This window comes from Manacus candei, unplaced genomic scaffold, assembly GCF_025592945.1.
Source record: "Manacus candei isolate 608988 ecotype Guabito, Panama unplaced genomic scaffold, ASM2559294v1 h1tg000067l, whole genome shotgun sequence".
In the NCBI taxonomy this organism is placed as follows: Eukaryota; Metazoa; Chordata; class Aves; order Passeriformes; family Pipridae; genus Manacus; species Manacus candei.
The window spans coordinates 14744182-14759168 of record NW_026138115.1 but is presented as its reverse complement, the minus strand read 5'-3'; the positions used below and the strand labels follow the sequence as shown (position 1 = coordinate 14759168).

The 14987-nt window shown below is 38.3% G+C and overlaps 1 protein-coding gene across 1 annotated transcript in view; it reads left to right on the top strand.

Moving 5' to 3' along the window:
- The window catches only part of NUBPL (NUBP iron-sulfur cluster assembly factor, mitochondrial), an 86423-nt gene that overhangs the window by 23204 nt on the left and 48232 nt on the right, over nt 1-14987 (top strand). Inside the window, exons 5-6 of the mRNA XM_051806287.1 lie at nt 8746-8785; nt 8876-8966. Of these exons, the coding sequence (XP_051662247.1) occupies nt 8746-8785; nt 8876-8966 (131 nt within the window). The remainder of the gene's footprint in view (nt 1-8745; nt 8786-8875; nt 8967-14987) is intronic.

The window sequence follows — 14987 nt, the reverse complement described above, 5'->3', positions numbered from 1 at the left end:
TTCTGATCCTTGACTGTTGCCTTCAAACCTGTAACAGTTAACCTCAACTGGTTGAATACAGCTATTGATGAGTTCATTTGTGGCAAAAATTGATGATCTTTACTTTGAAGGTAAAGGAGATGGAAGATACCCAGTTCTACAAGGAATTAGTTATAGTGCATACAGTTGTTAGCTGCTGTTTAAAAAAAAAAACCTGTAGGGGATTAATTTATTAAAATTTTATTCCTCATTATACATAAATTATACAATTAGAAAAAAAAAGGGCGAAAAAGTATAAGATAAAAATATGGTGTAGTAACTAAAGCCTCTTACTGAGAGCAGTCTTTTTGGATAAATGGCAAATCAAATTTTACCAAATACTATTCCAGTATAAATTACTGAAACACTATGACCTGAAAAAATACATTTGAAGTCCTTGAAAGTGGAGTTGTATTACTCTTCATGTTGTTAATCCTGCAGTGCAGTAATTCTAAGAGATTTGATATGGATTATTAGCAGCTATTCATTATATTATGAAGTTTACTCGTTAAGATACAAATGGTTATTTGGTTCAACTTACACAAAAATTGGAGTTAAATTGCAAAATGATTTTATTATAGGAACATGATAGATACACTTTTCATTGTACGTAAATAAACAAAAGAAATTAATCATGTTTTGGTACACTGAACACATTTACCTTTTTGCTTATTTCAGAGGAATAAATGTTTCCATTGCTCTTCTCTGCTAGAAGTAAAATTGTGAAAGACTGTAATTAAATCTGAATTTTCTCAATATTTTTATCTTGCAATTTCACTTTCATGCTTTTTTTCCTCTCTAGGTTTCTTGCAGTATTCTCCCTCTTTCCTTCTCTGCAGTACAATGGAGTGGCTTTCCAGAATAGAGAAATAAAGCACAATATATCAAAAATAGGAAAAAAAAGTGGTTTAATCCTTTCCCTATAGAGACCAGAGGCTAAAAGTGACAGTAGGAGTTTAAAAGCCAACATCTCTTTGCTTTAGTCGATAGTCCTAATCTTGTAAGTACACAGAACTTCACCTTAAAAGTGATGAAATTAGAATAAAATCACAGAAGGATGTAGGGGGAGATTCATATGAAATGCAAAAGGAAATATTTAATATACCCAGGAACACATTTTTTTTTAAAGTAGAGAATCGACAAATTTACTGTAGTTTTAATCTATGTCATCAGTGTCCAGTATCAGAGTTTAACCCCAGCTGGCAACCAAGGCCCGTACAGCCACTCACTCACTCTCATAAGGAAACTAAAATCCACACACACAAGCAAAGCAAACCCAGGAATTCATTCACCACTTCCATGGGCAGGCAGGTGTTCAGCCATCCCCAGGAAAACAGGCCTTCATCCTGGGTAACGGTTGCTTGGGAAGACGAAATGCCATCACTCTGAACATCCCCCCTTCCTTCTTCCCCCAGCGTTATATGCTAAGCATAATGCCATATAGTGTAGAGTAGTCCTTTGGTTAGCTGTAGTCATATGTCCCCGCTGTGTCCCCTCCCAGTTCCTTGAGTACCCCCAGCCTGCTTGCTGTTGGGGTGGGGTAGAAGCAGAAAAGACCTGGACTCTGTGGAAGCACTGCTCAGCAGTATCTAAAACATTCCTCTGTTATCAACACTGTTTTCAGCAGAAATCCAAAACACAGCCCCATACCAGCTACTATGAAGAAAATTAACTATCTCACCCCAAATCAGCACAATTACGTATAATCCTTTGAACAGTTTTTTCTCCCGTGTCTTTTCACTTAAATTTCTTTTGGTTTTGGGTCTTGCTTACAATGTTAAACCTAGAAAGGCTGAATTGACTCAAATGTATTGAGTTTCATAGTTTTGTTTTGAAAGCAATTAAAGTCCCTAGTTAACTGGAATTTTTTTTGAAGTCAGGTCTTGGATTGAAGCTAATGTGTAGTGAATGTCTGCTGCTTGGGTTCCTGCTGCTCCCTGTTCTGCACTGCTGTTTTCTGTCACCCTGTTACCTGACTGACTTGGGCAGTCCCCCTGTCACATCAGCAAGTCAGTGCTTCAGATGACATGAGCTTTCCCAGAGGTTTTGTGTGTCAGGACAGATACCTTGAACTGAATGTTGGGTTACTCTGTTTCATTCCTTGTGTGTATAATGAACTTAAAAGAACCCACCCAAATTAGTCTGATAAAGCTTTTGATCCACTATAAATAATTTTTTTGGCTCCATGGGGATCTGAGAGCATTTCAAAATGTGAGTTATTTTAGCAATTGTAAGAAAGACATTTGTGATGGAAGGTAGTGGCATGATACTTAAAACTAGTCATGTGTTACTATTTTAAACCTAACAAGTCAGTGCTGCTTTAAAATGTAACAAAGATGTGACTAAATCGCGACTTGCTTTTGAAGTATAGTCTTCCAGCAAGCAATTAGTCCTTTTGCTTTTACATAGGACTGATGAAGTCATATCTGCTAAACTCTTCTGTTAATGAAAAAGCTTTTACAGAGCTTTCTTCCCTCTGCAGTCTATCAGGAGGAAAAAAAGTAGAAAACCTGCTCAGGTAATGGGACTGGTACAAATATGAGAACCAAATCTTTTGGGAAAAGCTGCATTTCATTATGTGTGTGTTTCTTGAAGTTGAACAAGGAGCATGGAATAATGCTCTTGAAGTCTCATTACTAGTTTGCTTCGGTTAAGTATTTGTGATGTGTTCATGGTTAGATAACACTGTTAGTCTGGAATGTAATGGGCAATCACAGCCTTCCTTGTGTGGAGCTCTTCAAGCTTAAAATACAAATTGCAGTATTTCTGGGGCAATCCTGCAAGTAAACTTATAATACAGTGTGAAATCAAGCTTGAAGTCTCAATTAGTCTGTCACTTACCGTAGAATATTCTGGACTTCTGGCACAAGCAGTTAAAACAAGGATTTAAAATTTGTGACTTTGACTGACCTTTTGGTGACAGCATCCTTTACCCTCTGACATAGATTGGTGTCTCTGTGTTTTATTGCAGGATACCCTGGGGCCCTGTTGCTATTCATTCCCTTTCCCTCTGCTGCATTTCTTTCCTCTTTACCACACTGACGGTGGAATTCAGTTGTCTTTGCTTTGGAAACTAGTACTGCTAGTGGAGTATGGTGTCTGGTGTCTTGCTGCCCCTTCAGGTTTCTTCCTATGCCCTCTGCCAAATCTGCTAGCCCTGTACAGATCTCAGCTCCCTAAGGCATCCAGAGTGGCAGGAGACATCTGTATTTACATGAGTAAAGCCAACCATTTTGCTACTCTTCCTGTCCAGTGTTTCTTCCCTTTCCCCCTTCTTTCCCCTCCTTCTTTCCCACCCCTTTCTTACTTCTTTCCCTTTCCTGATACTGGAAAGCCAGTATAGTCTGAAACCTTTGTGTCCTTGGCTGGAACCTGGATCCTCCCTTTACAGGATGTTGACCTTGGGAGGTGACTTTCAAAATAAACAGCAAATAAGTTCCTTATATTTGTATGTTGTGACAGCCATATGAGAATTACTATGTTGGATGTATGCTGTGTATGTTGGAGTCCTAAGTTAGATTGTGATGGTATCCTGTAGTCACTGCAGGATATGAAATTGTATACAATTAAAATCCAGATGATGCAAAATATTTTGAAATCTTATAAGTGACCATGCTGAAAACCTATTGCAGCTTGTCTGTGTGTATGGCCCATTGAGTTTGTGTCAGATAATCTGGGTTAATGTACCGGACCCCAGACTGCTCTGCAGTGTCTCTGACTGGCATGGTGACCGTGTGTTTCAGTGTGCCAGATGTCTTCTGTGTTTCAGGCAGTGAGTTGTCACCAAGATGTGAAGAGGTGGGAAATAGCAATTTGCCATGAAAGCCCAGCTAATGATGAGCTGTGCAAACAGCAGCAGAACCTGTAGCTTTTGTATAAACTATGATGAAGTATCAGCTTGCTCAAATTCTGATAAATATATGCAGAGGATGGGTTTTATTTAAATAAGGTACTGTAAAAGATGGAATACTTAAACTTATGAGCAATTCAGAAATATGCTTTTAAAGCTGCTGCTTTAAATGCTGCTAAAATGTTATTCAGAGACATAGGTATTGTGAGCAATATGTAGTGTAACTCTCTAAACCTTTTCTAATGTATGCTGTTTGTGCCTCAGTTTGCTTTTTAAAGTTTAAATTCTTTTAGATGTATTTGGGAGTTTCAAGTGAAAATGTGTAACTTCAGCAATGTACCTAAATTGTTTAGATCACCTAAATGTTTATTACTTGTCCATTGCATACTTTCCAGCAGTGGAAATGCTTCAAGTGGAGCTGTGGCTCTGTTAGAGTATCTGACCTAGGGGAACACCGCATAGGTCTCCAGATCCATGGGATTCTTGAATAATCTTGATTCCATCATCTGTAAATGAGATAATAATTTGCCATCTTAGAAGCGTGTTGTTAGGTAAAAATGTTCATTTTAGGTGCATGAGTGTGACAGAAACAGGGCTTGTATAAAAATTAAGAATCAGGAAACAGTCACATTCAGAGCGTAGCCTGGAGCTTGCAGTAGTGTCTGTGCTCACAAAACTTCTATGTTGGTAGCATCTTTGGAAACATTTGGAAATGTGCATGCAATGAGGATGTTTTTAACTGGAAAATAGTACAAATGTTCTACTTTTTCATAGATTTAGCTATTGAAGCTAGAAGAACTTAAAAGCAGCAACTTTGCTACTTAATGACCAAAATCCAGTTAGGACAGACAGGTGACTTTGAATATTAATATTTATTGAAGACAAAGATTAAATAAAATAATTACTAGAAAGAATTCTAGAAAGTTTCTGATCTTGCATTATAGTGGCAAGTTCCAAAAATAGCTGAGTATAATAGGAAATCTTTAACAGGGAGGAAAATCTGGGCTTCTAGTGTTCTCCTGTCATGTTTGGATGTTTTTTTGGTCTTTGAAGTGGTAAAAAAATCCCAACCTACCCTGTAGTTCAGACACTTGAAAACTCAAAGCAGCTCCTCTGCATTAGTGCTCATTGAGTCAGCTTAAAATACCTTTGCTAGGACGTTACATGATCTACTATATTAATATTTAATAATTATAGTATACCTTTGCTTTTCTTAAACAGTATAATGCCTCCTAAGGAGGAGTATTCTGGAATAATTATCTTTACTTGCTTTATAAGACTAAATGTAAGCTTTTGCTTGCTCTAATGTATCCATCAACGGACCTCTTCTGAAACTAAGCCAAGAATTGAAGTGACTCCTTGTAGCTTAACGCTGATGTGCAGCCGAGCACTTGGTAGCTGCTGGCTCACTTTGCCTGAGAGTGATGGGGAGAGAACTGGAAGGGTAAAACCTAGAAAACTTCTGGGTTGAGATAAAGACAGTTTAATAGGGAAAGCAAAAGCCACACATGCACAAGCAAAGCAAAACAAGGAATCAATTCACTACTTCCTATGAGCAGGCAGGTGTTCAACCATCCCCAGGAAAGCAGGGCAGGTGTTCAGCCATCCCCAGGAAAGCAGAGCTCCGTCATGTGTAACTTACTTGGAGACAAACTCTGTAACTCTGAATGTCCCCCTATGTATTTCTTCTTTCCCCAGCTTTATAAGCTGAGCATGATGCCATGTGATATGGAATATCCCCTTGGTCAGTTGGGATCTTATGTTCTGGCTGTGTCCTGTCCCCAGTTCCTTGTGCACTCCCAACCTATTCACTAGTGGGGTGGTGTGAGAAACAAAAGGTTTTGACACTGTGCAAGCACTGCTTAGCAATAACTAAAATATCTCTATGTTATTGTCACTGTTTTCATCACAAATCCAAAACATATCACCATGCAAGCTACTATGAAGAAATTTAATTATCCGAGCCAAAATTATATATATATATAGCTCTGTACAGACTTTCTGTGCTGTACTAATCCATGGCCACCATTGAACAACTATGTCAGCCTTTTCAGAGAAGGAGTGGAGTAACTCAGTTACCTTGGCAGGATAGTCTGCAAGGCTTGATGTTTTTTGGGAGGGAAAAAAAGCTTAGTAAAAAATAATTCCAAAATGCAGAAGATCCATCTTCATTACATCAATGTCATTCTTCCCCATATGAGTAACAATCCAGCCTTCAGACCAGTCCTAGAGATCTTCTTATCAGCAATCTGCTGTAATGCTGTTACAGATTTGCATGTCTGCCTCTTCTAGTGCCTTACTTTTATTCTATCAGAAAAGGCATTTATTGATATGTCCTTGGTGCTCTGTTGATCTTACTGATCTGATTTTGTATGTTCAGAGAAAACACAGCATCCTTTTATTTAGGGCCATCAAGCTTACTGGAAAATTGTAAATAAGGCTATTTCATTGATCTCTTGGCATAGGTGGCATAGTATTGCTGTGTGTTGTGATTTTAAGAAACCTGTTTCGTTGTGTGTTGACTTTTTGGAACTGTATGGAAGGCCTCTGATAACAGAGAAGCATACTCTCAAAGCAGTGGGAATTTGAGATGTTACTGAGATCTCATTAAGCTAAATCTTCTTTACGTGTTATGTTTTAGAAGATCTTCACCAGTCTCAGGGCAAAGGAGAGGGAAGGCCTGTTGCTTTTGATGAGACAAGGGTGATTATCAGAGCCCACTGAAGCACTTGAGAGTTGAGATAGATAGATTTAACAACAGAGGCCCCTTTGGTTACTCTGTAGATCATTGTTTGTCTACTCACAGCAACTCTCCTGTTTTACCCACCAAAGTGAAGGCAAGGCAGATCTCTGAACGTGTGTGAGATTAGGCTGTGTACGTAGTTCCTCTGCAGAAGAAATGGTCCATGCAGGTAGTGGATGTTGAGATGTTAGCCTCTTGATATTTGACTGACATAGTGCAGAGCAGTTGGATTGAACTGAGAAGTGGCTTAGTATTTTGATAAAGTTTCCAGAATAAATGTATCTTTTCCATTCATCTTACTCTCCCGTTCCTGGTCCTCATGTGCTGAACATCAAAAATTGGCCTCCCCTTTTTGTTTTCATTTGTTTTACCTTAAAATTGTCCCTATTTCATGGTAAAAAATGGAGACGGTGAATCTACCATGATATATACTCTTGCAGATACTTTTTTCCTCATACTTTTTTTAAAACCCTCTCAGATAAATATGTAGTCATTTCTGTCAATATTTCTAACTTGTGGCGATGTGTATGTTCTTTATAAGGACACCAAAGCAGTGCCTAGAGAGGGCTCTAGGCTGAAGTTCAGATGTAATCAACCTCTTCATAACAAAACTGTCCTACTACAGGGGAAGAAGTAAGACTGTGGTTCCTAGAAATTTGGTTAGACAGCATAATGCCACCAAAAGAAACCCTAACAAAACACTGAAGAGCTGCACAAGTCAAGAAGAGCTCTATGCACCGGTACAGTGTATCAGTCCAAGCCAGTCTCTTTTCCAATAATAGTTCCATACTCATTTCTGAATGCAATAGTCATGCAAGTGGTTTGTTTAGCTTCCTATTTTGTTCTTTTTGATTTGTAAATCAAAACATCCAATTTATTTTCAACTGTATTTCTACAAAATTACATGTCTTGAATGCCCACTTACTTGATTGCCTGAAAGCTTTCATCTGTAGAGTTTAGCTGTTTAATTTGCGTGCTTTTGGTTGATTTTTTTTTTTGAATTTTGAGTTCAGCTTTGAATGTACTGCATTACATTCACATTGTTTTTATTTTAGTCTATCTGTTTTGCTTTGGGTGCATAAAAGGTTTCTGTCAAAATAATATATTTTTTATTGCTTAAAGTATTCTTTCTATTTTCTACTGGTTCCTGTCTGTGCGTGCTCTTAAAAGACATCAGCTAGACCAAAGAAAATTCCTTTTGTTCTTTTGTATGTGTGCGTGTGCCATTTTGAGATAAGGTGTGGAATTAGGTGGCAGAGACTATAAAGAGGAGTTTTGGCTTTTGCAATGTTTTGTTTGGAATGCTCTCTCCTTTTGTTAATTTCTGCTTGCTTACCCCTTTACCAGCAGTACAATTACAGCATTTCCTCCCCTATTTTTATTCTTGACACCTGAGAGCATAGGAATATGAAGCATGACAAGGACATTACCTCTGCAATATTCAAATAAGCATCTTTTGTCCTACAGAAATTTTAGAAGTCTGCAGACTACTACTAGCCTGAAGAAATCTAGGACTTCTTTCCTTGAGCTGCTGACAATGTGTAATTTAGGGGTGTCTTTATTTAGTACCTCTACTCTGGGTTCCAAAGCAGCCTTAACAGAAGGAGATAAATTCCCAAAACTCTAGTGTGTTAATGGTAATGTTCTTCTGATTCATGAGATTGATGAATAACAGTTTAAAAAAAATATTTAAAATCCCATCATGTCGTAGGACTTTGGTTTTGTTCTGATATAAATGACTCAGTGTAGTGAAGTATTGCAGAAGTAGAAGGCTGCTTAATAGGGAATTTATGCTTCACAGCATGGGGATTTCATGAAAATAGATCAAGTTGGTTTTGGCAGCACAAAGTGACATTATATTATGGGCAAATAAATTGTTATTTTGGCAAAAGATGAATGGTATCAGTAAGATGTAACAACCTAATTAAAAGTGAGGTCAAATTCCTGTATAGGATAGGTAAATGTATACTGAAGGGATGAGAGGGAAAAATAGACAACTGTTTAAGAAGAGAGGAAAAATTGCTCTTAAAAGATTTAAAAAAAGCATAGGCGTATTTCTTTAAAAAAACCCCAAAACCCACAAAACCAGCTCCCCTTCAAAAAAAAACCAAACCCTTGTTTGCTTCTGTTTTAGAAAATCTAATGAGGCCCCTTAAGAACTATGGAATCGCATGGTGAGCATATGTTTTAATTTAAATCAAGCTTCTTTTCAGATGTATTTGATATTGTGCTGGAAAGCTTAAGTTTTTGCATTGTTGTTTCAGCATGTCTATGGGTTTCTTGATAGAAGAGACTGCCCCAGTTGTGTGGAGAGGGCTCATGGTAATGTCAGCTGTTGAAAAATTGTTGAGACAGGTAAGGACTTAGGTACATATTTATGTTTCAAACTAATCAGTTATTTTAAAATATATTTAACTGATACATGAGTGTCTATGACATTATTTCATATGTTAGTGGTGAGCATTTTCGTATCTTGGTCTTCATAAATTCTTAAGAATTTACTCTTAACTTCTGGTAACAGGGAAAATTCATACTTTTGCATTTACCTATCTCCTTCAAATAGAGCTGTTGTTACATGCATTTGATGAGTGAATTGCCCCAATTTGCCTGCCTTCTCATTCCTTTTTATGTTTCTTTATGCATGAAAAAAAAGGCATTTTGAAGTTGCCTAAGGATTTGAATGTATAGGTATCTATGCATATCTACAGCTGTATTCCCTTATGTGCTTGTTAATTCACCAGCACTAAGAATTCCTAGATGGCATTTGACATGTGACAAGTACAGGAAAATGCAGATAGATTGTTAGTTAATAAGTTTCCTGGCATGTAGAAGCAGGGTGGCTTTTTTATTTTTTTGACAGATTTTTTTTTCTTTTATTGTGAATAGATCTGTGAAGTGTTAATGAGACAAACAGCTGAAAAAATGCATTAAAGTTGTGTGTTTAGACTTTGAAGTGACCCAAATTGTCCACAGCTGACATCCATTTTAGGGATCTAATGTCTACAGCTTGGAGATCACAAGGCTTCTGTATGTCTTCTTTAAATGCCTCCAAATCTTATGTTCCTTTAACAACTGAAAAGAATATTTTTTTCAGCCTTTTTCCATTTTTACAGAATTCTCCTCTAACATGGATTTTAGAATAGTGGCACTCATTGCTCTAGTCAGAAAAGCCAAAATTTTGGGAGGAACATCTTTGTCTAGAATTGACCTCTAAAAGTAAGGGGTATGATGGCAACAGCTGTGGAAGGCTGTTCTGACCTCTTTGTGTGTTGCGTTGCACTGGCCAGGCTCACAAAACCAGAATGTAAAGCCCTGAAGGCAGAGCTAAAGTTGGCACCTGCTGTATTGGCGTGCTCTGCCCTGGGAGGCTGAAGGCTGGCAGGCACTCCAGTAGCCTTACTTCAGTCAGTGGGATCCCCAGATGGGAAGCCTGTGCCATCATTCTTGTGGAGGGTGTGGACGATGCCGTGTAATGAGCTTGTTGCTCCCTAGCAACCAGTGATGCAGATACATGCTGTCTGACTGTGCTGTGGGAACCAGATGAGTCCATTTATGCTCAGGGCGTCGCTGATTTGCCTGAGAGGGGAACCTGAGTTCTGAAAGAAGAAGGCTTTACAGCTAAATTTCTTCCCACGTGCATTTTGCTTCTGCATGATGACCTGGATAGTCTTAAATTTGTGCTGGAAAAAGTTGTTTGAATCTACTCCTCAAAGAAAGAAGCTTACAGATCAGAGGGAAATGCAGAAGGTCTATCAGATGTATAGATGGTTTTTAGAAAAGAAATAATGCATTTTCCAGACTGAGACATACTATTTTATTTTTAAAGCTGTACTCTCCCTTCTGATGTAGCTAGAGGTTAACTGTATGTCCTAGTTAGGACAGCTGAGATCAGTTCATCATAGTGGTTGTAACCCAAAACTGTGTATTCTATAGCCTTCCATGTCATTTCCCAGAAACTAGACTATTGTTGTCAATAGACTATTCGCACCCTCTGCCCATAGAGCCTGACTCCTCAGGCTATAAACTAGGTGTTAAGAGGCCTGTGAGATAGGAGGATGTTTCTGTCCTCACACCCTTTGTGAACTCCCCGCCCTGAGGGGAGTACCAAGCATTCCTGCCTGAACTGGAGGATGTATAATCTTGGAGTTTTGGAACATTTTTCAACCCACTCGTGGGATCCAGAGGACGGCTGCATCTCATCGCTCTCAACCAGACTTAGACCACCACTGGACTGCGATCACCACTTCTGGCCAGACTGCAGCAGCTCTCCCACCAGCAGGTTCTTCCCCTCTCCCTTTTCTTTGGACTCAAGTGGGGCCCAAGGAACACCACTTTGTTCAGGCCCCAGGGCACTGGATTATACATTTGGGTTTTGTGGGTTGAGACCAATCGTTTGTTTGTATTATTGTACTTATTGTATTATTTTAATAAATTGTTATTCCGACTTATAATCTCTCCTTTGAGTTGAGTTCATTCCCCCTGCTGGTTAACTCTTAAACCAGCACACTGTAGGACCAATAGTTTTATAACCTTGGACACCTAACCAAGAGAGAGCAACAGCATGTGATGATGCTTTTAAAGATACTGTCATTCCATTTTATATTAGTAGTTTTGTGATTTGTTGGGACTTTGAAAATTTTTCTTTTCTCTTTATCTGTTTTGGTTGGTCTTAGCTATTAACTTTTGTTTGACCGGATAAAGTTGCTTCTAAGAGTAAAATACTTCGGCTTGTATTTAACTTTCTAAAACCATATTTTTAAGAAATAGCTACTTTGTCTCATTAGCTGCATAGAAACCATTTAAATTAGCTCCCTAATCTAGATTTGTAGGATAATATATGTGTAAGGGGCCCCTGTGCATTCAGGCAAGCTGATAAAATATTAAGTTCTTAAAATAATTAATTCAGCCAGATGGAAAACACAGAGGTTCCCAGACTTCCATGTTAGAATAATACTTGGTATTTTATAATTGTTTTTTTTTGTTAGGTGATGGAGAGGTTTTTTATTTGTTTTAAGAGCATCAAGACTATGTGTTCACTCTGTAAATAACCTTGGATGCTTGTTTGATTTTTTCCATATGAAAAAATCGGTTTTCCACAGTTTATCATGCTTCAGATACTGCAATAAAGCATTTGAAGTTCTCAGCTTCCAAATTCATTTGGAAGGACTTGTTGACTCATAATTGATCTGTGCCTGTAATGAGTATTTAAATGCTTTTCTTTTACTTGGAAGCTATTTAAATTTCTGGAATTCTTACTTTGGAAAATATATTTGTTCAATATGTATGTTATACTTTCTTATATACTTACTGCATGTAACCTCACTCTTTGTAATACATGTATATCTGTCCCTCTTTGGTGTGTGAATGGCTTTTCAACACAGTCTAGAGTCCAGCCTCATTATTGTCTCTTGTCACTTCTACTTTAAGTGATTAACCTTAGGCTAAGTACAGTAAAGATAGAATTTTTTTGAGAGTCACCTAAAGCCTATACTTGAACAGTAATGTGTCTGAAAAGCTCTGTTGAAATAAGTATCAAGTAGACAGCTAAGAGTCTTAGAAATATAAAGATAATTAAAGAAAAAAAAAAGACAAGAAGGCAAGCAAAACTTGTTCTCTGATTTGAACTGTTTTTGTGACAAGGATTTCAAATAGTCATTACCACTGTCCCATACAGTCTGTATGGTAAGTTTTCTAGTACCGTTCTCATTTTTTTCTGAGGACATCTTGACAGGTCAGTGGCAAAGGAGCAATTGGAAGGGTGCAGGCATAATCCTGCTGTATGCCTTGCAGTATATTGTGGCAATTATTCTGCCAAAAGGTCGGGAGAGAGGAAGTGAGCAGAGTGTGGGTTGTGAGGTCTGGGATATTTCAAGAGCCTCTCTGAGAAAGCTGCCATAAAAGCAACAGTCGAGTGAATGGCACAGTAAAAATTTATGTGTAAAGATTTGGGATTAAATTAACTTGGAAACAGTAGTAGTATTTAATTTTGGAGAGCAAAGACTATGGAGGCTGTATTATTTTGAGTTTTTGATCAGTCTGAAGTGACTGATCTCTATAGAGGAAATTACAGATGTTCAATACTGGTTTTGTTTGACATATTAGTAAATTTTTATGTGCAGTTGCTACTGAGAAGTGTATATGTAGTTACTGGCATTCTTCTTTCCACCATTTAAATTGGAAAGGTTGCATATGTGGATTTGGGGACAAATTTTCTTTAAATGTACTTTATTTAGCTATATGTTAATGCTGCACATGGGAAGATAAAAATGGATAAGGTATTGAGAGCAAGTGTATTTATACTCGGTAAAATAGCTACAATTGACTGTTTTACTGGGCGTGTTCTATGCAGCATAATGTTCTGTATATGGTGTCTGTACACATCAGTCTGATCTCGTTTGGCATGTGTGTTCATAACTGTGTTAAATCTTATAAATTTTTCATCCTGTAAATTTGCACAGTTTTGCACCATCTTACATGTCTGTGTGTGTAAATACATTTTTTTACAAACAGAACAATGGAAAAACTAGGGGGAAAGCTTTCCAAATGAAGAGGAATAATGTGTATTTGATTTGGAAGAAATACACAACAAGAACATTTTCAGTAAAGCAGTTAGATACTACACGCTGAGCCATTTGCCTGATTGATTAGTATGGTTTGCTAAGAGTTGTCCTTCGGCTTCTGTTTGTGCCCATGTACTGTCTTTTTTGTCTCACATTTTTGGGACATCATTCTGTGTATACAGTGTTCAGCACTGTAGTGAGTTATCACTTCTTGAGAGATGCACAGACATGCAAAGACTTAGATTTACTTCCAAGTAAATCTAAACATTTTCCTTTGATACTTTTTTATATTTATAAAATGAATTTATTATACCTTTTCTCTACTGAGCACGATAACTGTTGTGTTTCAGGTTCTCAAAGTGTGTGTGTATGTGTGTGTGAGTGACATATATCTGTTAAATATGCCTGAGATCAGTGTAAACTACCAGTGGCATTCACCACAGCTGATATTCATCAGAAATTAAAATCTCTTTTGCAGATACATACACAATTGTTTAACTTCTGATGGCACACGCTACCTTGCATATATATTCTCCAGCAAAGAGCCATCAAGGTGATAAGGGGGAGTGAAGCATGTAATGCGTAGAGAGACACTCAGAATTAGGGTTTTTTTGGTTTTGAGGCAGTTAAAGGGAGGTACAAACTGCTGTCTTAAACTACCAAATGGATATGTACAGAGAAGGTGATGATAGATTCTTCCTGGACATGCACAGTAATAGCACAAGAGGTAATGAATGTAAGTTGCAATATGTAGTAAGAAATGTGGCAGTCTTGGAAGTCCTAGGAGGTTCCAAGCAAATTAGCTTGGATAGCATGTTGTTGCAGCTGGTGGGCGAGCCTACTAGGGGTGGGGCCCTGCTAAACATGCTGTTCACAAACAGATATGTTGGTCCAAGGCTGTCTGGGGTACAGTGACAATGAAATGATAGTTTTCAATACTCAGTTGAACAGGAAGGGGCATCAACAAGTGTACCGACTTTCAGGGGCAGACTTTGGCCTATTCAGTATCCAGTTTGCAGCCAGTCACTAGTGGTGTCCCGCAGGGACAAAGTCTTGTTTAATACCTTCACTGATGATCTAGATGAGGGGATTGAGTCCACCATTAGCAAACTGGCAGATGACACCAACAGGAGGAGTGTTGATCTGCTGGAGGGTGGGAGGGCTCTGCAGAGGGACTCGAACAGGTTGGATAGATGGGCTGAATCCGACAGTATGAGGTTCAACAAGACCAAGGGCCTGCACTTTGGCCACAACAAGCCCATGGAGCACTACAGGTTGGGGACAGAGTGGCTGCAGAGCAGCCAGGAAGAAAGGGACCTGGGGATACTGATTGACAGCAGGCTGAACATGAGCCAGCAGTGTGCCCAGGTCGCCAAGAAGGTGTTTAAGAAAAGACTGGATGTGGCATCTAGTGCCATAGTCTAGTTGACAAGGTGGTATTAGGTTCTAGGATGGACTCAATGATCTCAGAGGTCTTTTCCAACCTAACTGAGTTGATTCTAGTTGGTTTTTCCTCCGTAGCGTTTCTGGTCTCTTTAGACTGTAGAAGCGCTGATCAGATCTCTGTAGGCAGAGACAGAAAAGTCAAATAAGCCTTATCTCTTGAATAAGCATCCTTAGTATGAACTATGAAAAAAAAATAATTTTTTGTTTTCCTATCATACCTCTTGTTTTTATGGAAGTACCTTGATCTAGGAGAGGTTTAAAGCATGCAGTGATGTGCTCTCAGGCATTTTAGAATTGAGTAGCCATGCCATAAAGAAGGTTTTGCTGGAGCCTTCTGGCAATTTTTTTGCATTGACTTTAGTACTTTACT